The sequence below is a fragment of the Amblyraja radiata genome, chromosome 20 (assembly GCF_010909765.2).
Source record: "Amblyraja radiata isolate CabotCenter1 chromosome 20, sAmbRad1.1.pri, whole genome shotgun sequence".
NCBI lineage: Eukaryota > Metazoa > Chordata > Chondrichthyes > Rajiformes > Rajidae > Amblyraja > Amblyraja radiata.
Window position 1 is genome coordinate 9,686,726 of NC_045975.1, and position 26,538 is coordinate 9,713,263.

At 42.0% G+C, this 26,538-nt stretch overlaps 1 protein-coding gene and 1 long non-coding RNA gene across 16 annotated transcripts in view; both read left to right on the top strand.

The window, feature by feature from the left end:
• The window catches only part of pax6 (paired box 6), a 34,432-nt gene extending 19,860 nt beyond the window's left edge, over positions 1 to 14,572 (top strand). For 11 of the 15 annotated variants that reach the window (XM_033038778.1, XM_033038783.1, XM_033038774.1 and 8 more), the window contains 5 exons: positions 5,226 to 5,384; positions 8,396 to 8,478; positions 9,208 to 9,358; positions 11,504 to 11,869; positions 13,058 to 14,572. In XM_033038778.1, coding sequence (XP_032894669.1) covers positions 5,226 to 5,384; positions 8,396 to 8,478; positions 9,208 to 9,358; positions 11,504 to 11,869; positions 13,058 to 13,143 — 845 coding nt within the window. In that variant the 3' untranslated portion in view covers positions 13,144 to 14,572. The remainder of the gene's footprint in view (positions 1 to 5,225; positions 5,385 to 8,395; positions 8,479 to 9,207; positions 9,359 to 11,503; positions 11,870 to 13,057) is intronic. The other 4 variants (XM_033038784.1, XM_033038787.1, XM_033038785.1 and 1 more) reach the window with 1 other exon arrangement.
• Positions 14,573 to 14,817: 245 nt separating this feature from the next.
• LOC116984438 lies at positions 14,818 to 16,278 on the top strand. The gene is made up of 3 exons (XR_004415018.1): positions 14,818 to 15,204; positions 15,328 to 15,522; positions 16,161 to 16,278. It is a non-coding gene; the product is annotated as an uncharacterized LOC116984438 (long non-coding RNA).
• The last annotated feature ends 10,260 nt before the right edge of the window (positions 16,279 to 26,538 follow it).

The window sequence follows — 26,538 nt, forward strand, 5'->3', positions numbered from 1 at the left end:
ATCTCGAAGTGTAATCATCGTGTTCTATTATACATTAAACCGAGGAGGGATTATATTACCAATGACAGCCGATTGTATCTCCGAGCTGTTTTCAGCAGAGAAAGGCTTTCCCATCATCTGTTACAAGATATCATTGGGCTGGATTAGGGCAACTCTACATTTCGCCATTAAAAAAAAAAGAATGTCTTAATCGCATTATCAATTCCGACCATTAACTTTCCCTTAGCAAAGCAACTTGTAACCCCAACAGGAAATCTGTAATCACACCTCTCTCCGAGATGATTAAGAGCCACCCTCCACTAAATAGTCTGAAAAATAACTCGAGAAAATATTGGAACTGAACCCAAATCAGAATATCCATAAAAAACAAACGAAATAAACATGAACATGGAAACAAGTTAGCCTATAAAGTCACGAAACAAGTTCGCTTCACTTCCTCGTTATGAAATATTCCATAGAGTATCCGTCCTTCTGGCCAACTTGGTTCGACTAGTATTCGAAGTTGTCTGAACCTTCATTACAGTCTTGCAGAGGAATGTTATTTTTACGCTTTCCCAATGACCAGGCGACCCGACGATTAGTGAAAAAAATATGGCGATTAATATTATTTCCAAGCCACGTGTTACGGAAATATGTTGCAAACAAACTTTTACATGAAGTTAAACATGATTTCGGGCCTTGATGATTATTTCAACCATGCATGCAATATTATCCACAGTAGTTTTTAATTCGATACCGCTTTAAAAATATAGGGGCCACGAGGAGGGAATAATTGCTTTAATGTCCAAGTTCCAACGAATTGTTCCCCTCGATCCAACTGAACGACGACCTTTGTATCTTTGACCAATAAAGCGACACGGAGCAGATGTATTCCCCAAATAATAAACGGGACTCCTTTAAGAATATCCACACTACTTCTTAATGCTCCAGATCCTACCCGTGCCTCGATGTTTGAGTAGGTTTTTAAAAGTCCATTATGCGAAGCACAAGTCAGGGTTAGATCTCAGAGAGGGAGTATGGTTTCAGGGCGATTTATGTCAACCGGCAGTGGGGAAAAAATAATAGCAATATCGAGTGTGTTAATAGTTTAAGGGAGACATCTTTATCAACCCTGTCCTTTAGTCCAGGGAGTGCGACATTCTCTAGCGAATTAGGGGGTTTAAGCATCGCTGTGACAGTTTGTTCTTAATCTTTTTTTTTCTTAAAGCCTTCTACAGGATTTAGGCACTTTTCTTTCACAAGGTTTATAGTGAAAGCCAGTGTGTTTCTCATCTGTGCTGGTGCGCTGAAGAGTGCCGCAATCCGTTTGCTATCTCCTTGCTTGTTTTCCGCGTGAATGATTAAGACACTGAGAAACTAAGGAATGATTTTATTTCCCAGAGCCTTATTGTAAAAAACAAATCCTAACCCCAGCGTCAGTTGGTCTGGCTGTGGGATAAAAGGGACGCACATTTATCCTTCTTTTTACGGATTAGCTCTCAGGAGTAACAGCACCAGGGACCTCGGTATTCAATTGGTTCTTTCGGAGATTTCAAACCGCCCTCCCCAAAAAAGAGATATAAAAGAAAGATAACTTAATTGTCTGCCGATTGGTGTGTGTTTTTTTTAATTCCTGTACCGCCTTTATATCAAAGACAATCGAGAATAATCGGTTTATGTCTGAAGACATTGACAATATTATTGTGTTTTACTTCACCTGTATTCAAATACAGTGTATATTGGGCATGGAAAGCTTAATCTATATTGCTTGGTCTATAGCATGTAGATTTTTAAGTATGGTGATAGTATGTAAGGTGCAAGTTGAAATGTTGTAGTGATGGTGGGGAGCGCTTATTATTACTTTTTAATTTGAGTTTTAACAGCAGAGTCCAGAGATCATTCGCCCTAATTCTCCGTTGTTCATCGGCAGTCTTGGTTTGTAGTGCACAAACCCAAGCTTTCTCTTCGATATATTAGGAAGGAGGTGTAGCCGCGGTGTGGTAGAAAATCTGTAAAGCCAACGAAGGTCAGGTGAACGAGTTACTGGAATCTGGATATTTGGTGGGGAGTGAGGGAGGGGGGGATTGGGGGGTGTAGGGCGTGTAGGCTTGGAGGCTTGGAAATTCGTTGAAGAACAGGAGTTCGTTCAGATTCCTACACTTAGAGCAACGGGAGGGCGAAAAAAAAAACTTAAAATAGAAAGCAAAGTTGAAGGCAAACAGGGAAAATCGTGTCGGCCGCAAGTCCACCCAGGGAAGTTGTGCAGGTGCAAAGTGTTATAGATGTGGACATTGAACAGGGGATAATGGGGTCGATAAAAATGTCACATTGCGTCCTGCAAAGGCATAAAATAACGTTGATTCCATCCCGGTGAACATACTCCAGAGGAATAGTTTCAATTACCGAATGCGGCCAAAACAAATGACAAGAAAAACCTTGCAACGTTTTGGGGGACGCGACAATTAATATAAATGTAAAGGTTAATTTTGCAACCTGGGTTAAAGAAGATTTTATTTCCTTGTTAGCCAACAGGCTGGCGCATAGAGAGAGGGTCTCATTCACACTGTTGTCCCAAATGCTTTGGCCCATTCTCCTCCTATAGAATGTATACGCGTTGAACAGTCCAAATCGGAGGACAGTGATTAATGATAGTGCCGTACAAAGGTTAACATACTTCACTGAAAAGTCTGTTGACTGTGATGCTTGTGTGACAATGTGGAGAACTGCCCGCCTGAAGAGAATCCTTTTGTTGCCTTCCCGCGATAACTAGCGATTGTATTCTCAAAATTCTGCCCAAGAAAATTTGCCAAACCTTCTGGCCTGGGACTTTAATGGTTTCCGTCCCCATGCTGGCATTGTCGGCCTGAAAGGCTATTCAAGAGTTGGCGGCCACTGCAAAAGACATTTAAAAACCGCCCATATGGTGGTCAGGAACATAGAGACAATCTCTATTTTAAAGGAAATTCCTTAACTCTCGGAATTTTTATGTAGCTTGGCTTGTTAAACGCGGGTTCCAGTGAGCTCCTAAATGGGCTACGTTTAAAATGCAAGTGAATAAGAATCATATACTTTTTTTTTATTACTTAGGGATTGTGTGTGTGTGGAAATCGGGGTGCATCGTAAACCATTGACTTCGATGGCCACATGACACAATAATTCTCGCTGGGTTTCAGCCTTAACGGCTCTTTAAAAGGGTTCGATCAACCATGAATCATATGAAAATTGTTATCTCATAAACCTTGCAAAGATGTGATTGAGCAGTAATATTGACATATGTTTACAGGATTCTGCTTGCTTTGTTGCCGGGGTTTAATAATGTGAGGTATGTGCTGACAGATGCACTTCTCTGCGCTTGTTTGGATCTTTAGGCATTGAGTACAGTCCTGCCCTATTACAATCAAATATGAATCTAAGCAATCTGGGTCGCTTCAGTTAACCAAAGTGTTAAAATTTGGATTTATTATAGCGCTCGTCACAATTCTGTTCCTTTTTTTAAAAGTACTTATGTATCACATGTACGAGCTGTCCTTTATTCTATATATAAGAAAATTATAGGCTGTTATTACTGATAATATAATTGCCGCCAGGCTCAGCAGTGAGAGGCCTAGATTATGAGCTTTCAAACTTCTACTTAAATCAACGAAGAGAGAAATTCCGGAGTTTGAACTTCTGGAATGTACCGTCTATAAAGTTACCGGGTGACTTGGCGAAGAGAGGTTTGATTAAAATATACGGTAAATACTAGTATGTAGGAAGGAACTGCAGATGCTAGTTTACACCGAAGATAGGTAGAAAATGCTGGAGTAACTCATCGAGTCAGGCAGCATCTCTGGGGGAAAGGAATAGGTGACGTTTTGAGGTCTACTATGGGCTCTTTAGCCATCGGAGCCGTTTTCATACCTCTAGTTTCCCTTTCCCCGACTCTCGGTCTGAAGAAGGGTCTCGACCCGAAACGTAATTTATTCCTGTTCTCACAGAGATGCTGCCTGACCCGCTGAGTTACTCCAGCATTTTCTGTCTCTATTCATGGGAAATACTAGTTTGAGAAGGAAACTGTGCTATTGTCGTTTCAAATGGTAGTCTGCATATTACAGTATCGGGATAGTGTCATTTTGGGACTGGAGTTGAACTGGCCGTTGCACGGAGCTCAGCAATCAAAGACTATATTCACTAATAGTGTAGCTGAGACGCCGAGGGTTACGAGGACTGGCGACTCCGAACATCGTGGTTGATTCTATGGTAAATTTATCAAGTTATCAGAAGGTCCAAAAGTCTTGCCGTGACCTGTCCCTGTAGCCCGTTCGGTGCCAAACACCGCGAGTGGTTTTACACTTGGTTCCAGTAATCAGATGCCCTCTTGACCCATGAGGTTACTGCCGGCTCCCATCCAGATCCCTGTAATAATGCAGAGAGTGTAGGAAGGAACTGCAGATGCTGGTTTAACAAAAAAGTTAAAGACACACAAAAAAGCAGGAGTACCTCAACGGTCCGGGCAGCATCTTTGGAGAAAAGGAATAGGTAACGTTTCGGGTAGTTTCCACCTAGCCCACAGCTAACAATAGACCCTTTTCTTGATTATCGTTACTTTTTGGCATAATATTTCGTTCAGTTGTTCTAACATCTCTCTATGTCACCGTTTACATCTCTCGTTTCCGTTTCGCCCGACTCTCCGTCTGAAGAAGAGACTGGACCCGCTATGTCAGCTGTAAGGTTTTTCTTCCTTTTCTCCAGAGATGTTGCCTGACCCGCTGAGTTATTCCAGCTTTTTGTGTACATCTAATATTACAGAGATGCTGGTACCTCTAAAGCAAAAGACCATGCCTGCTTGAAGTTGCAATTTCCCCACTCCCATCAATATTACGTTAGCTTCATCAACTAATTACATGTTTATTGGTGAATTAAGAATGTAATAGAGTACGTTGTATTGGGCCAGGCCATTATGTCCATCTAGTCGTGTTGATAATGGGAATAACCAATATTGGAACAAAGGATTGATAGTACAATGTATAAAAACGATTAAATAATATATAATTAATTATTTAACCAGTGTTTTTTTTATTCTTAAATGTAAAACAATAAAACTATGTGTAAATAGGTCGAATTCGTTGTATTGTATTTGGTGTAAACCAGCATTTGCAGTTCCTTCCTGCACAAACTATTACTTAAGTCGTGATCCGTTATTGACACTGATATCTCCAGTCACCACGTAAGAATGGCTTTAATTCTTGCTTCCGTTATTAATACAGATGGATGTCAGCAACAGGAAGGAGGCGGCGAAAATGCCAATTCTATCAACTCAAACAGCGATGATTCAGACGAGGCGCAGATGAGACTTCAGCTGAAGAGGAAGCTGCAGAGGAACAGAACATCTTTCACCCAGGAACAGATCGAGGCTCTGGAGAAAGGTAAAGCCATGAGGAGTGGAGAGACAGGGCAGTGGATAAACTAATTGTGTGAATGCTTGACATTAATACCGAGAGGGAGAGGGAGAGGGAGAGGGAGAGGGAGAGGGAGAGGGAGAGGGAGAGGGAGAGGGAGAGGGAGAGGGAGAGGGAGAGGGAGAGGGAGAGGGAGAGGGAGAGGGAGAAGGAGAGAGAGAAGGAAATTGAGATGGATAGATAGAGAGAGATAGAGAAAGAGGGGAGGGAGAGAGAGCAGGAGGGATGGACTGAGAAAGAAAGAGAGTGAGAGGGTGCATAAGAATGATTTTTTACATTTCTACACAGATTTTCAGGCAAACATTTAACGTCCGTCCCTATTTGGCCTTGAGAAGGCAACAATAACGACAACGCTGCAATCACAGAGTAATAAAGTTTCATAGAGAAATACAGGATGGAAATCGCTCTTTCGCCCCAACTCGCCCATGCTGACTAAAATGCCCATTTAAGTCCCATTTACCCGTGTTTGGCCAATATATTTCCAAACATTTATAACGTATTTGATATATTGTAATTTTACCTGCCTCCGCTACTTTCTCTGGCAGCTCATTCCATATACCCACCATCCTCTGTTTGAGGAAGTTACCCCTCAGGTCCATTTTAAACCTCTCCCCTTTCAATTCTCTAATTTATGAGTGTCCTTCACTGGGGAAAAGGCTGCATGCATTTACCTTATCTATGGCCCCCCCTTATTTTGTACAGTTCATAAGGTCACCCCACAGTCTTCTAAGCTCCAAGGCATAACGTTCTACTTTAGGAGGGTCTAAAGAAGTCAGAAGGTCACCATCCTGTAATGTTGTCGGTCCATTCCACCAGATGCTGCCTGACCCTCTGAGGTCCTCCAGCCTGTTGTGTTTTGAATAAAGCCCTAACCTGCCCAACCTCTCCCCACAACACAGGCCGTTGAGTCCTGGATATTATTTGCACTCTTATGTTAAAAGTGCAAATATTATTATTAATTGCATATTTCCCTATTGCTGGGTGGTCAAATCTATACCCAACATCCAAATCTATGTGCTAATTGATAGATTTTTTACACATTTAGGGAATCAAGGTATGTTGAGTTGTACATAAAACGTTAAAGGTATTTTGTTGGTTCATTGCATGGCTGATAGCAAAGGGGTTGAGGGGCAGGTTTGACTGATCAACTCCTGTTCATTTTTTCAATGTTCTTATGAAAGCTCTCTCATTGTGCTGTAGCTAGAAATTATAAGGGCTTGAACCCACAGTGATGAAAGATCAATTATATATTTCCAAGTAAGGATGGTGTGTGATTTAGAGGTTGTGATATTCCCATGAGCATGCTGCCTTTATTTAATGCACTGTAGATGGCAGCTTTGGAAGTTGCAGCCATATAAGCTTTGATGGGTTGCTGCAGTGCATATATTAATTTAATGTTTAATGCACATATAGTAGCAACAAGCGCTGATGATGGAGGAAGCGATGTATGAAATGGTAACATTATATCAATCAGGTGACATTCATGGCAGAATACCAGCTTTTGAATGTCCTTACAGCTTCAGTATTTTCATATTTGATGCAACTAATGTTCTTCTCTATGCTGAGCTCCCTTTGACGGTAGACCATAGAACAGTACAGAACAGGAACAGGCCCTTTGGCATACAATGTCTGTGCCGAACATGATGCCAAATTAATCTAATCTCATCTACCTGCATTTTCTCCATATCCCTCTATTCCCTGCATATCCATTTTGGTGGGGATCCAGCTACTGAAGGCCATAGTGTGGTATTTGCTTTCTTTTGTTGGCGATGATCACTGCCTTTTCCTTATGCATTACAAATATTATTAATGAATATCAGCCCAAACATTGTTGCCCAGGTCTTGTTGCATGTGGATAGACACAGCTTGACTTCAAAGGAGAAGCGAGAGAGATAAAAATGCAGAGAGCATGAGGGGAGGGGGGGGATTAGCAAAAGAGCAGTGTGAGACTGGTGGTGAGTGTGTTTGTGGATCAGAAAGCATAGGAGTCAAGAGTCGAGACACAAGAGTGTTTTATTGTCATTTGTCCCAGATAGAACAATGAAATTCGTACTTGCAGCAGCACAACTGATTATGCAAGTGAGTATGTGAGACAAATTGTTTATGAAAGTATGTATGAGTGAAAGAGTAAGATCATGAGCATGGAAGTGTGAGTATGCACATAAAAATGAAATTACTTGATAGAGAACATTCTAAGAACGTGACATTGAGATAGTGAGGTTACGTATGAAAGAGAAAGAGAGAGACAATGACAAGAGAATAAATGAAAAGTGGAGCATGGTGTTTGAAAAGTAAACAATCATATTTGATGCTCCCTACCACCCAGTTTTATTTTATATTTGGAAGATCTGGGAGTTATACAGCATGGAAATGGGCCCTTCGGCATAACGCAGACATGCTGATCAAGATTCATCCTTGAGCTAATCCAATTTACACGTGTTTGGTCCATATCCCTCTAAAACCTTCCTATCCATGTACCTGTCCACATGTCGTTTTAATGCTGACAATGCATGTACCTCCCCAAATGTTGTCTTACAAAGAACACTTGGACAGGATAGAACAGGGAGAGGTGACTTGATTGAAGATAAGATGGAGGTCATGATAAGTGGAGAGAATTGTTTCCTCTCAAGAGAGAATGGTAAACTGGGGTCAGTATCTCAGAACAAGGAGACGCAGAGTCAAGATACAGATCATGTGAACCCTGTTCTCTTGGAAGGCCACAAGACTTTGGTACTCTCTTCCAACTCGATGATGGAAGAAGAGACTGAATATTTTAAGACAGAATTATACAGGCACGTGATCAGCAATAAGATGAAATGTTTGCTAGGGATAGGCTGGAATGTGGAATTGATGTTAAAGCCACGTCAGTCATGACTTTATGAAATAGCACCCCACTCCTGCCCTTTAATTGTATGTTCATATGTTTGCACATATATATGACAAGATCTGTAAACAAATAAAAACATCTTGTTTTCCAGAATTTGAAAGAACTCATTATCCCGATGTGTTTGCCCGAGAACGATTAGCAGCCAAAATTGATCTACCTGAAGCTAGGATACAGGTAAACCAAAATCTAATTTTTGGCCGTGACCCAGCCTGTTACTATGGTCATTGGTATTGAAACATGTTGAATGCAAATAAAAATCAGTGTCTTTTGAATTGTCGTGACAATATTTCCCAGGATTTGGACCTGGGACTTTTTTTTTTCTGTCTGATGTGGATCTGGAGTCTTAGAGTGGAACCCCTGATAGAAGCTACAGGGTAGGTTCACCAGGTTAATTCCCGGGATAGCGGGACTTTTCATCATTCCCGAAATGATGAAAGAATTGAACGACGGTGCTTGCATTCACTGGATTTTAGAAGGATGAGAGGCAGGAATATTTTTAAGGGATTGGACACGTGAGATGCAGGAAACATGTTTCTGATGTTGGGGGAGTCCAAAACCAGGGGCCACAGTTTAAGAATAAGAGGTAGTTGAGGAAAAACGTTTATACCCAGAGAGTTGTGAATTTGTGGAATTTCCTGCCTCAGAAGGCAGTGGAGGCTGATTCACATTTAAAAGATAATTAGATAGTGCTCTTAGGGCTAGCGGAATCACGGGATATGGGGAGAAGGCATGAACGGGGTCCTGATTGTGGATGATCAGCCATGATCACATGGAATGGCGGTGCTGGCTCGAAGGGCCGAATGGCCTACTCCTGCCCCTATTTTCTATCTATCTATGTATCTAATATTTTTTTTCTTCAAATTGCTATTGATTAAGATTTCTGTTCCATTTCCGTTTTGGTAGGTTTGGTTCTCCAACAGACGAGCAAAATGGAGGCGAGAGGAAAAGTTGAGGAATCAAAGGCGACAAGCTAGCAACACGCCGAGTCACATCCCCATCAGCAGCAGTTTCAACACCAGTGTTTACCAGCCTATCCCACAGCCCACCACTCCTAGTGAGTTCAATGGTCACCTTCAACCCAAGAAGGATTCCAACTCGAAACGTCACCTATTCGTTTTCTCCAGAGTTGCTGCCTGACCCGCAGAGTTACTCCAGTGTTTATGTGGCCATCTTCAATCCACGGCTAAATTCAGCCCTTGAGCTGCATTGACCTAAACACCACACCATCAGTCATCCAGTTACGAAAAAGTGCAACAAAAAAAACCCAGTGCAAAGTCATTAAAGTAGCGAATGATTTAAGAATCATTAAGCTTTACATCAAGTTTAATATCTTTTAAGGAACGCCAACATTTTCTAAACCGCCAACTACTGTCGATTTAATTTAAAGATTTCAAGTGCGCACACACACACGCACACACACACACACACACTTGTAATCAATTGAGTATTCAGATCCTGTAATTATGATTCCCCAAGATCTGGAAAGTGCAGTGATTATAATGAGAGAACATGGTAAAATGTTATCTGCTTTTGCGGCCCATTTGTCCACAGACCCCCCGAGGGCATCGTAAGAAAAGAAATATGTTCTACATGGAATTGTAGCCTTAATTGGGTCAGGGCTAATGGGAAACATTCCGTTGAAGCTAGAATTTTTCTCAGTGTGTTAAACCAGGGACAGATGAGTTGTCCTTAATGGAGAAGCTGTCTGATAAGGGAGACAATCTGTTTCTATCAAGGTAGTTAGGACTGGGTCACATTGTGAACACACTATCAAATCATCTACAGTGCCGCAATATTACATGGGGAATTATCTCTGAAATCCCATGCGATTTATGGTGCGAGGGTTGTAAATTTCACTGCGTTACTTACAATGCGTCGGAGAAACTGTATTCATTCCCCCTCCACGGTTCAAAAGACAAACCCGGTGGACTCATCCTATTAGGAAGGGACAGAGTTGACCCGCTGAGGTTTGTCAAATCAAGAATGGCGTTTGGTGAGGAGAACGGTCCCGGCTACTTAGTGGCTATGATTACATTTGCCAAAGGCGAGTTCGGCAACGCATTTTCAATGGTTAGAGCAAGTCACAACGTGCTGGAGGAACTCAGCGTGTCCGGCAGCATCTGCGGAGGGAATTGTCAGGCCACATTTCGGGTCTGAAGGGGGGCCCCCAACCCGAAACATCATCTGTCCATTCTCTCCACAAATGTTGCCTGACCCGCTGGGTTCTTCCAACACTTTGTGTTTTGCTAAAGATTCCAGCAACTGCAACTAAATATATCTCTAGTGGCTAGACGTCGGCTACTTGTCCACGCAGAGATGCGGGAAAAACTGCCTCAGAAGGCAGTGGAGGCGGATTCACTGGATGCATTCAAAAGAGTTGGATAGAGCTCTTATGGCTAGAGAAATCAAAGGGTATGGGGTGAGGGCAGGAACGGGGTGCTGATTGTGGATGAACAACCATGGCGTTGAATGGCGGTGCTGGCTCGAAGGGCCGAATGGCCTACTCTTGCACCTATTTTCTACGTTTCTTTGTAAGGAGAGAGGGTAAACAATCTCCAGCAGATCTTTGGCAGTAGTGGGAGAACTGGATCACGAACGGGGAGGAGAGAAGGGACAGGCGGGATGATTTAGGTTTAAATTCAGACGAGGGAGCTAGCAAAAAAAAAAAAAATCCATTAGCCCTGACCCAAAAATAACTCTCCCTGAAAATTATTCAACTTCCGCGTTTGCGGGTCAATTGGAACTGACCTAACTGCGGTGGATAGATCTGAAGAAGGGTCCTGAGCCGAAACATCAGCCGTCCTTTTTCTCCGGGGATGTTGCCTGACCCGCTGAGTTACTCCAGTACTTTGTGTCTATCTTTGGATAGATGACTGTAGCGTAAAGCAATTGAGATTTTTTTTAAGCGAAGCAGGTAAATTGAGTTTAAAGACAGATCAGCCATTGTCCAAATCTTCCTATGAATGGGAGTTGTAAAGAGTTTGTAAGTGGGAAACTGCCGAGGGATTGGGTGGGGAATGGCAATAGGAACTAGTAAAATGATAAGAAGCATATACTAGACGAGGACATGGACTGGGCCTCTCTTCCCACTGTTCAGTGTATTAAATAAGATGCGTGCATTGGATGATAAGAGCTTGATGAGGTGGCTGTGGCACAGAATGTATCCTGATTCTAGCCTGTTCTCTTGTTCCATTTGCAGTTTCCTCTTTTGCCCCGGGCGCAATGCTTGGCCGGGCAGACACGTCTCTTACTAACACTTACAGCGCGCTGCCACCAATGCCCACTTTCAGCATGGCAAACAACCTGTCTATGCAAGTAAGTATGGAGCAGAGCAAACAGAGTCAAGAGCCATTCAATGCTTTCTCTACGGCATGCACAAACGGATCTTGTGTTTTCCATTTATTTTTCGACAAGTCGCCCGTATCCAGCCAAACGCCGTCATATTCCTGTATGCTGCCCACCAGCCCGACAGTCAATGGACGCAGCTATGACACGTACACGCCGCCTCACATGCAGTCACACATGAATCCTCAGACCATGGGCACTTCCGGCGCCACATCCACAGGTGAGAACCATCGGAGAATCTTCAGCAACCTTCAACCTGGCCCAGATATAAACGGGTTAATTGTCTATGAAATTGCGCTTTTTTTGCCTCTCCGTTTCACAATTAACCCATCCCTGCACCATTTTAACAACATGTAACTGCAGATGCTGGTTTATACCAAAGATAGACACAAAATGGTGTCACTCAGACTGATTGTAATAAGTGGGAGAAAGTTGGAAAGGGGATAGAGGCGGGACAAAGCCTGGCAAGTGATAGGTGGATACAGGTGAGGGGGGTTGATTGGTAATTGAATCGACAAAGGGTTGAGATTAAGAGGAGACAATGAGGGATCAGAAAAGGAGAAAAGAGGAATGATATGTACAGCTCGAGGGTGGGGGGTGGGGATAGGTTGGAGGGTACCTGATATGGGTGTGTGGGGGGAGGGAGAGCAGAAGGGGGAATAAGTGGGGAAATGAAGGCAAAAATGGGGTGAGGGTGACATGGGAAAGAGAGTGGGGAGAACGGGTGTTACTAAAATTTGGGAAAGTCACTGTTCATACCTTTGAGTTATAAGCTACCCCAGCGGAATATGAGGCGCGCTGTACCTCCAGGGGAGGTTTTGCCTGGCGTGGTTATATAGGAGTTAACCGGTTATCTAAAACAGGAGTACCACAACAGTTTTATTTAGGAGGAAAGTGTTTGGCCAGTGCACACAATGTCCTTCAGTAACATTAAAGGTAAAAGGGAGGGGATAGAAGGGCATGCAGGGTTCTGTACGCCTAGTAAATGCACAGGTCAAAATAAAGGCCCGGTTTAATTGCGACGCTGTTACTTAAAATAGCAGCAAACCTCCTACACAAGTGCAGCAAACATCATTATATTTAAACCCCCCGAGGGACGGTGCACTCAAGTCAGATAATAAACAAGTTGTGTTTTTTGTTAACGGAATTATTTGGGGAATTAGGACGCACCGATAATAAATAAATACTTCTGTTTTTCTGATGATTTTGTTTTGAGGCGTTTCAATATTATCTCGTTACACAACACAATTGTTATTGTAAAATTGGAAGAAAAAAAACACAATCATCGCGTGCAGAATAAAAGGCGTAAATTAAGAGGTGGGAGGTGGGAGGTTTAGTTGTTGTTGTTGATGTTGTTGTTGTTGTTGGGTGCTGTTTTAACGGTGGGTTTTTGATTTGATTCCTGCAGGACTTATTTCCCCTGGTGTGTCTGTTCCTGTTCAAGTGCCGGGGAGTGAGCCGGATATGTCCCAATACTGGCCGCGACTGCAGTAAAGGGCAGGGTGGATGGACAGAGACTATGGAGAGTCGGACCCCCAGCAGTATTTGTTTTCCAAGAAGTGACTCTGAAGGTATCTTTGTTCTGGGACTGCGACCAATACACTCAACTTTGAGAAGACTCACGTCGACGTCTTGTAGCGGACGTGTGAAGTCGATGGAACAAACGTCTCATTGTCCCCCCCGGCTCCCGAAATTCTTCTCTCTGTGTATTATTTGTAAATGGACATTCCTCTATGTTTAAAACAAGAACAACGTGACTCGATGGACCTTTGGTATACGTGGCTCATGGGATAATTACAAGACGCCATGGACAACATAGCAGTCAAGAATTAGGCCGCCATCGAGTGCTTTTACCATGACGTTTCTAGATGTATGGACTTCGATGTTACCAACTCGTACCATTGCATTACACTAAATATTGGTCAATTTTATTTTGGGGATGGGAGGGAGGGATGGGAGGGATGGGGCGGGGGAAGGGAAGCCAACTTTAGTTGTGTATAAGCGAACTCTATCTGTTTGGGTTTGCCCAAGGTCGTTGACAAATAAGTTTATGTTCAAAGGTAAAAGAACTTCAAGGAAGTGGACAATTTGGTAGATAAAGGTAGATTGTGTCTTCGATATAATCCATTTGTTATGTCGAAATGTAAGTATGTGTCTTCCCTAGAAATCTCCCAGAATGATTTCTATAATAAAGTTAATTTCGTTTATATTCACCCGAATACGCTAGAGATGATTTATGTCCACCCCACGCATCATTATAGTCAACAACTTTCTATTTTTTCTTCGTTAACACCGTGCAAGCTAGTTGTTCTGATATTTGTATATAGGTAGCTGTCACGTTCAAAGTTTATTTCGTGCAAGTGAAACGATGTTCCCGACAAAATTAAACTGGTTACCAAGAGATTTACAACATTATAAGTGTTTCAGTTACGTCGGATTACATATCATAGCTTCGATCAAGAGACATCTGCAAACCGTACCAAAGCATACATTTCAGTTATCACCTGCCTCCTTGTTAAACGCAGTATTGTGTTGATTTTTTTTAAATTTTAAAATAAATTCAGAGGGAGTGAATCGATCCCTTACTTTGGAAAGGCTATCTTTACTTGTTCAGCGATATTTTTTTATGGAAAGTAAAATAAATGCTATGTTAATGGAGTTATCAAGGAATTCATAAACCGATCAGACGTTGGAATTTTACAATAATTCTTGGCTGAGTGAGTTCATAAATGTAACTGGTGGTATTCACATTGTAGATGCAGTACGCTTTTTTTTTTTAAAGTTCTGGCTTAAACACTGTAATTTTTTTTGTTGTTCATACAGAATACAGCTACTAGCAGAAACAAAAAAACCCTGTAAAAATGTACATATTTTGTACAAGTATTAAAATGTCGATTGAAGGGTGACACCCCTAAATTATCAATTATGAATAATGTCGTTCTTTATGCAGTAGCTGGCGTCAGCTGTCCTTGTAGTCTGATCTCAATCCACTTGCTGTGGGATGGAACACGGGCAAGGTACTTAACTGGATGAAATTAGGCGAAGTGAGCAAGTTTCCTCTCCGGACTTTTCCATTAACCTGTAAACAATTAATCAGAGGGCTGAATGCGAGGGAAGCTGCATATTAAACATATTCGGCACTAGCTACCCAGCCAAATCATTAATGCTCTAGCTGGAAACATTACAATAAATCTAAACCAGGTCAATGTTTACAAGGAGGTAAACGAGTCAGGGACTTTCTCTTCAAACAATTGTTGAGGCGAGGTCGAGGAATATTTAAAAGTGACTTATAGACATGTGTCAGTAAGGCCCGAAGGACGGGCCCACTTGTCTATTCCCTCCACAGATGCTGCCTGACCCGCCCCTCCAGCACACTCTACTTTGCTCAAGATTCCAGCATCTGCAGTTCCTTGCGTCTCCGTGGTAAAGGGAATTGATGAAGGCCGAGGAAAGGCAGTTATGGTTCAATGGAAATGAATAGGTTCGAGAGGCTGAATGTCCTTCCCTTGTGCCTAATGGGGATTGGCGAGATGAATGTGCAGACTGTTTATCCCGGTAAGCTGCATATTAAACATATTCGGCACTAGCTACCCAGCCAAATCATTAATTGTTACTGAAAATTATGGTGCAATTTGTCCATCGTGTTTTAATTGAAACAAACGTGTTTGAATCTTATAGAAATTTGCAGAACAACCCGGGATTCGGGCGCTCGACCCTCGCAGACCCATTGAAGTCCAACGACTCGACACCCTATCCACGGGATGGTGAAGTGGCACCAGCCCAGCACCAATTAATTCCAAGACGTTCTCCCTTTCGCAGCCAATTGACTTGGGAACAAATTCGCCAATTCCCAACCTCAAGCAGTTAAAGAAGGTCAGATCTCTCGGCGTGAAACAAGTTTGCTCGAAACCTGTATTAGTCAAAAGTCAAGAGCGGTTTAAGTCAGTGTTGTTCAGATCTATTGATCTGGTGAGTGGCAACCCAACTAAAAGTCCAAAAAGTCTAAAATGTCTAAGTAGGGTTAACAATGGTGTAACTATCGCTCGATTGACCAACAAGAGCCTGGATCGTACCCCTGATCTTCCTAATGTTATATATATAAAACACGAAGTTGTCTTTCACTGTATTTCGGTGAACCTTACAATAATAAACCAATATCAATACTATTAATTGATGATTTTTGTTAAAACACAAAATTAAAATTGTTGGTTATATACACTCTAAAACAACAGATGTAAAACACTATGAGCATTTTAATGCCTGAAAGGTACCATGTTAAAACTGCAAAACATAATGGGAAATTAATTGAAGATTTTTCGCAGTCCAGGTGTCACTTAGGTAAAGCTTTCCTTCTCCAAAGCGCGGCAACGCGTATGAGGTCTTTTTCTGTGTGGTCAACGTGTTTTTTACTCAGGTTTTATCTTTTCGTGAAATATGCTTTTCCAATTCAACTCGTACGGAAAGGGGGTAATTATTAAATGGAAACAATTGTATAATGTTATGTGTTACAGAATGTGCTGAATCGGGAGATGCCTCAACCATTGAAAAAAAAAACCCCCAACACAATCCCGCGGAAAGTGGAAATCGAAATAAATAGAGACAATGTTGAAAGTCCCGCGGGAAGGCAATGTTTGTGAATACTTGGGATAAACCTTTCACACAGTACTTTGATTAAGTCTTGTTTTTTCCCTCGCTGCAAAGTCTGACTTGACTGGTTACAGCGATTTCAGTATATAAATATCGATTGTATCCTCGAGTAAGATTTTACATTTGATTCTCTTTTGAGCAGGAGGCACTCCGGGAACTGACAATCACCTTTTTGTGGGTATACAAAAATGATGGAGAAACTCAGCGGGTACAGCAGCATCTATGGAGCGAAGGAAATAGGCAACGTTTCGACCCGAAACGTTGCCTATTTCCTTCGCTCCATAGATGCTGCTGTACCCGCTGAGTTTCTCCAGCATTTTTGTGTACCTTCGATTTTCCAGCAACTGCAGTTCCTTCTTAATCACCTTTTTGTGTACCGCTTTCGGACAAACCTTATCTCCAGAAATTTAAATATATTTAATATGAAGGCGCAGGTCACTTTAAGATCCACCATTCCCGTTAAATACTAATATAAACTTCACCCTGAGCTCCACAAAGTTTTTCACTGTATCTCGGTACACGTGGCAATAATAAATAAACACCAGATATTTATTTCGTTTTACATAACCTCCAGTTTTAATCCTGGTTTTGTTAAAATGAAAGAGTGAAAACGTTTAAAATCCCGACCTAAGTCCACTAGTCCAGGCCGGGTGGGATTTATCATTGCTGGGAGTCTTTGCTTGACAAATTGGAACTTGAGTTATGGGTGGTAGTTTTGAACCCTGCCAATCTTGGGGCCTAAATATAATGCCCCTGTCCCACTTAGGAAACCTGAACGGAAACTTCTGGAGACTTTGCGCCCCACCCCAGGTTTCCGTGCGGTTCCCGGATGTTTTTGTCAGTCTCCCTATCTGCTTCCACTACCTGCGACCTCCGGCAACCACCTGCAACCTCCGGGAACCGCACGGAAACCTTGGGTGGGGCGCAAAGTCTCCATTCAGGTTTCCTAAGTGGGACAGGGCCATCATCACGAACACACTGTTCAAGTCGCACAGAATGTTGTCTCATTGAGGGCCCTCGTGTGTTGGAGTGGGGGGCGGATAAATTAGGTTGGTGAAATGTAATGTTTTGGGGGCGAGAAGGAACTAGAGCGCCACAACTCAGGAGTAACTCAGCCAGTCTGGCATCATCTTTGGATAGGTCGGGATCCCTCTTCAGACTGATTTTAGTGGTGGCGAGAAAGCCGAAAGAGAGGTGGGGGCGGGACAAAACCAGCAAATGATACTTGGATGCAAGTTGGAAGGCCCCTTTAGCATGTGTAGGAAGGAACCGCAGATGCTGATTTACTGCGAAGATAGACACCAAATGCTGGAGTAACTCAGCGGGTCGGGCAGCATTTCTGGAGAAAAGGAATATGTGTCGAGATCATTCTTCTGACATCAGCAGATGGGTACACAAATGCCAGTGGTGAAAAGGAGACAAAGGGCTGTAAGATACGGAAATAAGTGTGAATTGTGAGGCTAGAGGAAGGGATGTAGGTGGAGGGGGACAGGAGGAAAGGGAGGTAGGTAGGACCATTCTTCTCTCAACGTGCGAAAGTCTACTCCAAAAATGGTCTACTACAAAAGTGACAATTTTAATGGGATTAAAATATGGAGCAGGATAAACCTTGAGCCTACCATAAGGACGTTGGCTGCCGGGATACAGAACTTTGCATTAGCACTGTAGTTCAACTCGGGTGAACATGGAAGTTAGTTACGGTTCGTCGAATATTTCCTGCAACAAGATGCTGGATGTAGCGTGGTTATGTAAATATTCCAAAGCGATTTACAAGCAATTAGGTAGTTTTGACCTGTAGTTAGGGACAAGGTCTCCACAAACAATAATGTGCTAATGACCAGAATAACAGCATTGCTTGAGAGATGTCCAACAATATTGGTCAGGGCAACATGGTTTTTTTTTGGGGGGGGGGGGGAATAAGAAACTTTACATTTTATATTAATAAAAGTAAACCGAGGAATGTGACCTACAGCCACTCGGGTAATCTGAGTCGCGATTGCAACCAAAGTGCTGGGCGATTTTTGAAATTAAAGCGAGATAATACAAGCACAGCTGGAGTGTCGAGAGGAACAGACAGATAAACAAGAGACAGATAGACAGGAAGAAAGTCAATTCCAAAAACGACCGACAATTTAGTACTCTCAGCATGCAATTCTTAAACTAGGCAGTCATGAATAACAAAGCAATGAGTAGGCACTCTCAGACTAAAATTACAATTAAATAAACAAAAGTGCGGACCATAAGGATTAACAGGGGGATAAAATTCAGAGGGGGGAGATTAAATTAGCAGTTTGCCATGTCCTGCCTTAACACTCTTGCCTTAATGTCGGCAAGACATTAACAAAAATTAATAAGGAAAGCTTGTTGTTTCTTTAAATTCCCATGTTGAAATATAATTCATATGGAAATTAGAATTCTGAGTGGATTCCACTGAAATGATATAAATAACATTTGTTACAATTTCAAATTGAGAAATTTCCATTGAACGCACTTGACTGAAATGCTTAATAATTAAAACATTTTAAAAACCCCTGTATAACTATGGTACTTGGGTTAAGAATATGTTTCCTTAATATATCACCAAGGTGAAATATGAACACTATTTTCTCTCCTCATGTACTGCCTAACCTGCTGAGTATTTCCAGCATTTCTTATTCGAATTTTATCTTTTTATCGTGCCTACTACCTTTTCATTGCTAATACTGTATAGAAGTATATACAATTATGGAGACATAGATAGGGTAGATAGTCAGAACCCTAGTCCCCAGGGTGGAAATGTCAAAGCCTACAAAGTATAACTTTATGGTGAGAGGGGGACATTTTAAGGAGATGTGAGGGGCAAGTTGTTTACACACAGGTTGGTGGGTGCCTGGAACACGATGCCAGGGGTGATACAATAGTGGAATATAAGGGGTTTTGAGATAGATACATGAATAGGCAGGGAATGGAGGGATGTGAATCATGTGCAGTGAGAGGAGGTTAGTTTAATTTGATACATCATTTGGCACTGATATTGTGGGCAGAAGGGCCTGTCCTATGCTGTACTCTTCTATGTTCTATGATATTTCTGAATAGTAGCCAATAAGGCTACTATTCAAAAATAGGTCTAGTGTGTGAAGGCTAAGCTTGGCTGGACTAAGTTAAAATGTAGAAATGGGACACTAAGTTTTTATGAATATCCTACAATATTCTAATAAAATAATGTTGCGCTTTGGGGGTAGAAATTGTAACAAATGTATTAATAGGATGATGCTGAAGCTTTGTACATCTCCACTGTAGTGTAGTGTGCATCACCCAACTGTTCCTGGTGCTTCCATTGTAACAACAGACATTTCAGAACATCAATAAATGGGCAGTGAGAGGGCGCAAGGAAGGCTTAAGTCAGGTACATACACAATGACCATGGCAAGGTTCTGGGAGGGTTAGATCAAAGTGTAGTCTTCAATTGCAACAGAATTGATTGTTGAGGGAGATATGCGGATATGAGTGTGTGGACGTTATTCAGTTGTCATAGTTCATGGAGTAATATAGACTGAGTCAGTGTTGATGTTTTACACTAATCCTGCACTGATCTGACTTTATGCTCCCCAATTCCCATAACCGCCTCTCCAGATTCTACCATCCATCTACACATTGTGGACAATTTTCAGCGGCCAATTATCCTACCAAACACCACCTTCTTGTGCTGAGGAGGAAACACAACCAGAAGAAACTCGTGCAGTCACTGAGGGGACATAATCCGGACCACGGGTGCTGTCTGTGTGGAGTTTGCTCATCCTTCCTGTGACCACGTGGGTTTTCTCTGCGTGCTCTTGGTTCATCTGACATCACAAAGACGTGCTGGTTCGCAGCTTAATTGACCTCTCTAAAATTGTCCTTAATGTGTAGGGAGTGGAATGAGAAAGTGGGATAACATAGAACTAGTATGAAGAATTCCTCAATGGCCATGGTGGGCCGAAGCACCTGATTCTATGCTGCATCTCACACAAAAACAAAACTAAATGCAAGATTTTAAAGTCCAGTTGAATTTAGTGAGATATGCATATGTACCATGAGGTTCAAGCACAATGAGAATGTTGTTAGCAGCATCAATCAATACTCTATTGGACTTCGACAGGTGTATTGGTAGATAGCATACTGACTGGGTGTATCATCGACTGGTTCAGCAACTTGAACCCCCAGGAACAAACCAGACAATCAATCACTTGTAATTAATGAATTAAGAACTCAGGGTTATGAAGCTTGCAACAATAGTTCTTAAAAGTAACCAAGAAAACATGCTGAATGACTTCAATTGTTTACCACTGAACTTCGGTTAAAAAAGAAAATCAATTTTCACTCCATTAACTGGGTTCATCACAAACTAATATTAAATTTCAATCTTGTAAGGTAACATTGTGTACTTGGCAGAGTTCAGTTTTGTGGTAATATACTTTGAGATGAGGCATGTAACCTTTATTTTTAATATCAATAGGTGGATCTTTCATGTAGAAGCAAGCTGGCTGGAGTATCAAAAACTCAATCAGCTTTAGATGATCCAGTGTGCACATTTTTGTAATTCATTTTTCTGTTTGACAGCCTTTTTAATCTTCATCTTCCCAAAGCTCTGCTTGTCCAGTGAACAATGTGCAACCTGAGGTAGCAATCCCTGTTTTGTAATTTAAATCAAGCAATTTGAGAAATCAGTTTAGTTTATTGTCACGTGTACCGAGGTACATTGAAATGCTTTTGTTGTGTGCTATCCTGTCAGCAGAAAGCCAATACATGATTACAATCGAGCCATTTACAGTGTATAGATACATGATAAGGGAATAACGTCTAGTGCAATGTAAAGGCAGCAAAGCCAGACCAAGGATAGTCTGACGGTGATCAAAGAGGTGGATAGTCGTTTAGCACTGTTCTCTGGTCGTGGTAGGATGATTCAGTTGCCTGATAACAATCATAATTGTCAATCAATCAAATTTGTCTAAAAAAAAACTTTGCAAGCCCTTTGTCAAATTAATTGACATCAACTCAACGTTAGTGATTATTTTTGTTTCAAGGGGATAGTTTAGGGGAGTAGTTTATGATTGGACTAGCAATGGGTCCAGACAGATACAATGGGCCGAATGGCCCCACCCCATGTGGTAAATTTACATATGATTTAACTGCATGTGTGTTATGTGATTTCAATCTTCAAATTGATCAGAACCATACCATCTGTCATTTCAATACTTACAGAAACTTTGAAGTGTTTAATCACTCGAATAATAATTCTATGTTTTCATTGAAATTTCCCCACACATGCATCCAATAAAACACAGTCATTCTATTTACCTTAGCTACAGATTCAATGCCACAGTTTTTAGGAAACAAAGAACAAAATATTTTATTTTATTTAAGCAAATCACAAAGTGCTGGAGGAACTCGACGAGTCAGGCAGCATCTGTGGAGTAAATGGACAGATGACATTTCAGGTCAGAATCCTTCCTCAGACTTTGTCCGTCAATAGTTTGTCCCCTATGATGGAGATAATAGATCGAGAAAGGGAAGAGAGGTGTCAAAGTTAGTCCACATGCATTTGAGGGCAGGGTTGAAGTTAGCAGTAAAGTTGATAAAAACAACAAATTCTGTTCAGGTGCAGGAAGCAGCCCCGATGCGGTCGTCGGTGTAGCGGAGAAAGAGTTGGGGAAACATGCCTGAGTAAAATTGGAATAAGAACTGTTCAATGTCCTTGTTCCAAACGTACCCCAGCATTATTCTCCATCTCTTTATCCGCTACATCAATGACTGGATCGGGGCTACCTCCTTCAATTAGCTTGTTTCTCTTCCTTGATGTGGCAGTGCATATCGTACCCACTCCCCACATCCCCTTCTTTCAGTCTGAAGAAGGGTCCCAATCCAAAATGTTACCCATCCTTTTTCTCCAGACATGCCACCTGACCCGTTGAGTTCCTCCAGCACGTTGTGTCTATCTATACTACCAAAAGTGAATTGGGAGGATTACCATAATATAACCTCGAACATAACTTTTTCTAGGTTGTGATGCCTTTGGGTTAGTTTTGTAATGCTGAACCATTAATGATCCATAATTACAAAGAACAATATCTTAATTGTAGTTCTTTGAGAGACTTGTGCTCTTCTTCGTGTACTTGGTGATATCATAATAAAATACTTGCTTAGATTTTATATTAAATATTACATTAAAAATCACCAGTTTAAAATCTCTCCAAATATTCAGAAATGTATAAAACAAATAAATGAAATAAGCAATTCAAAGCATTAAACAGTAAAAAATAAAACTAGCTAAAATACAATAACAGTCATAAATTTACAATTCCCATTGCTTTCTTCTTCCCCCACTAAATCATTGGGATCACAGATCCTTTATCAATTAAACCTAGGTCAGGATATACATTCATTTCCCATCAAAATAAGTGGAGTTTAATGTTGGCACTGGTGGATTCACAATGATGCTCACCACCAGCGTATTTGGACATATCTGGTGCCCATTACTGCATAGCTGTTTCTCGAGTCAATAGGCCCTTCAATCCATCATATCCAGGCTGACCATCAAGCATGTGTCTGCATGACTACTGTTTTCCAGCACTTAGTCCCAATCTTCTATGCCTTGGTAATCATTGTCTGGATAATTCTGAAATGTGTGAGTACCTGCCTGCACCATTCGCTCAGGCTGTGCATTCCAGATGCCAACCACCCTCAACTTCCCCCTCAGATCCTTTCTAAATCTCTCACATTCAATCTATGTTTTGCAGTTTTAGGTTCCTCTGGTTTGGGAAAATCCTACCATGTACTTTAATTTCTCATATACCTTCATCAGGTCTTCCCTCAGTCTCCCTCACTCCAAACTCAGCCTTTCCGTATAGCTGAAACATGCAACATCTTGGTGAATTTCCTCTGCACCATCACCAGTGCAATCTTGCCATAGTGTGGTGACCAGAACTGCACACAGTTCACAGTTGTGGTCTAACATTTCTTTTATAATGTTTACACCCCAGCGGTATGAACATTGACTTCTCTAATTTCATGTAGTCCTTACTTTCTCCTCCCCTTCTCAGCTCTCCCTCAGCCCACTGGCTCCTCCTCTTCCTTTCTTCTCCCCCCCCCCCACCCTCACATCAGTCTGATGAAGGGGTTCAGCATTGCCTATTTCCTTTGTTCCATAGATGCTGCCTCACCCACTGAGTTTCTCCAGCATTTTTGTCTACCATATCTTTTATAATGTTGTACCAAAACCTCCACATTCTTATATTCTGTGCGCTGGCTAAAGAAGACTACTATACTATTTCACTAGCTTATCTATCTGTGTTGCCACCTTGAGGGATCCTTGGACATGGACACCAAGGTCCCCCATTCCTTTCTACTCCATAGGGCCACACCATTTATTGTATCTGCCCTATTCTTAATGATCCTCCCAAAATCAATCACCTCACAGTTACTAGGATTAAATTTCATACATCATTCCTCTTCCCATTTTATTAACATCAGTATTACCCTGAAACCTTTGGCTAATTTCCTCACTATCAACAGCACCACAAATTTTCCTCTGCAAACCTGTAAATCACACCTCCTATGTTGTTATCCAAATTGCTGATGTATATAACAACAGGGTTCTAGCTTTGATCACTGTAGTACACTAATGGTCACAGGTTTCTGGTCATTAAAACAACCTTCCACCATTCACTGCCTCCGAATAGCAAACCAAATTTAGATCTTATATGGTAACTTGCCTTGGATTTCATGAGCTCTCACCGTTTTCATATGAGACTTGTCAAGAATTTATTTAAATCCATAGAGACACCAACAACTGGGCTGCCTTTATCAAGGCAGCTTCGGCAGCTTCGACCGCCCCAGGCCGCGGAGTTTGAACCGGCCCGTTCGCGGAGCTTGGATTCGGCCGCGGGACTTACCATCACCCAGCGGGGTGCCCAACACTGGAAGCCTGGTTGCCTCAACGCAGAGGGAGACGAGGAGGGAAGAGACAAGGACTTTAAGACTTTTGCCTTCCATCACAGTGAGGAGGTGCCTGGTAGACTCACTGTGGTGGATGTTAAACTGTGTTAAGTGTGTGTTTTGTTATTTTATTCTATGTTATGACTGCAAGGTATACAATTTCGTTCAGATTCAAATGTCTGAATGACAATAAAGGATACTTTTATACTTTTTAAAAATACTTTTTTCATCACCTCTTCAAAATGTTTAGTCAAACGGGATCTAATCCTAACAAAGCCATGCTGTCTATCTGTGATTAATCTCGATCTTTCCAAGTATAGATAAATTCTATCCCTCGGAGTAAGGGACAGAGGTTTAGGGGTAACATGAGGGGGAACTTCTTTACTCAGAGAGTGGTAGCTGTGTGGAATGAGCTTCCAGTGGAAGTGGTGGAGGCAGGTTCGATTTTATCATTTAAAAATAAATTGGATAGGTATATGGATGGGAAAGGAATGGAGGGTTATGGTCTGAGTGCAGGTAGATGGGACTAGGGGAGAATAAGTGTTCGGCACAGACTTGTAGGGCCGAGATGGCCTGTTTCCGTGCTGTATTGTTATATGGTTATATGGTAACTTCCCTACCACTAATTTACAGGTCTGTGATTATTTGCATTATTCCTGCTGCCTTTTTTGAATAAAAACACCACATTTACTCACTCCATCAGACATCTGGCATGTTACCTGGAGGCTACAGATTTTTAAATCTGTCAGGGATCCAGCAATCTCCTTGCCCCCAGTCATAGCCTGGGATACATCAGGCTCTGGGGATTTATTCCCCTTTAGTTCCATTTGACCTTGCCTGTGACTGCTTGAACCTGCAGAGAGTAGTGAACACTATTAACCCAGTCCATCACAGGCTTGTTATGTCCTTTCATCAAACCCGTCTTCACGGTACGTTAGCTGAGGAAGGCTGGGAGTATCATCAACGATGCCTGCCACCCTGGCCATTTCCTTTTTCTCTCATCTACCTTCTGGGAGAAGATACAGTAGCTAGAAACCTCGGATGTCCAGGCTTAAGAACAACCAGGACACAAAGTGCCGGAGTAATACAGAGTGTCTGGCAGCATCTCTGGACAACATGGATAGCTAATGTTTCAGAGCAGGACCCTTCTTTAGACTGATATACAACTTCTTCCCCACAGCTGTCAGACTAATGAAGAAGGGTTCCACCACAAAATTATTCCCTCCACAAATGCTGCCTGACCCCCTGCGTTCCTCCAGTTCCATCTTATGCTGCGTGACTCGTCGGAAAACCCTGATCTGGTGGTCATGGTTTTCAAGCTTTTGTACCTTCTTCCCAATGGTAGTAATGAAATGAGAGCGTGGGACGTTGATAATATAGGCTGCCATTTTGAGACGGTGCTTCCTTCAGATGCCTTTGATGGTGGGGAGGTCGGTACCTGTGATGGACCGAGCAAATGGATAATGTGATGAAAATTGTGTTGACCCCACTCTTACAAGGATAAAGAAATAATAATGTCATAATTTGGGAGAATAACACTGTACTTCAGCGGTGGATGGTGTAAAGAAAGACCCATCCAAAAGGGTTCCAGGAGAAGAACTTTGGGGGTAGATGGCTGTAGTGTTCAATGATAGGCACAAAGTGCTGGACTAACTCAACCGGTCAGGCAGCATCTCTGGAGAAAAGGAATAGGTGATGTTTCAAGTCGGAACCCCCGTTCAGACCTTTTTTCAGACTTCTTCCGGCTAGTGGTCAATGTCTGGAGTCAAGTCCCACTCGACATGGCCAAAGTGCAACACAAATTAATTTATTCAACTCCCAGGTACCATCTTCAAAAGCCATAAAGGCACCCAGTACATCGCTAGTCTCACATACGATATAATACGATAGAACTTTATTTATCCCGGAGGTAAATTGGTCTGCCACCAGTCAAAATATACAGTTACACAGCATTGAAAGTGTCATGTACATTATAATAACAATGACATATAAGTGACCAGTTATTGCACAGCACATATGTAATATTGCATATACATGAAATTAAGTTATCGAGTGGAAAACTCCACGATGTGGGATGTGCAAAGATGGGGTGTGGTGGGTTACTCCATGACAGAAGGGGTAGGAGTTGCACAGTTTGATAGCCACAGGGAAAAAGTATTTCCTGTGGTGTTCTGTGCTGCACATTGGTGGGACCAGTCTGTGCTGAAGGTGCTGCTCAGGTTGACCAGTGTGTGTTGGAGGAGTTGAGGAGGTGTCCAATTTGAGGAACAGCCTCCTTTCCGAGACCAC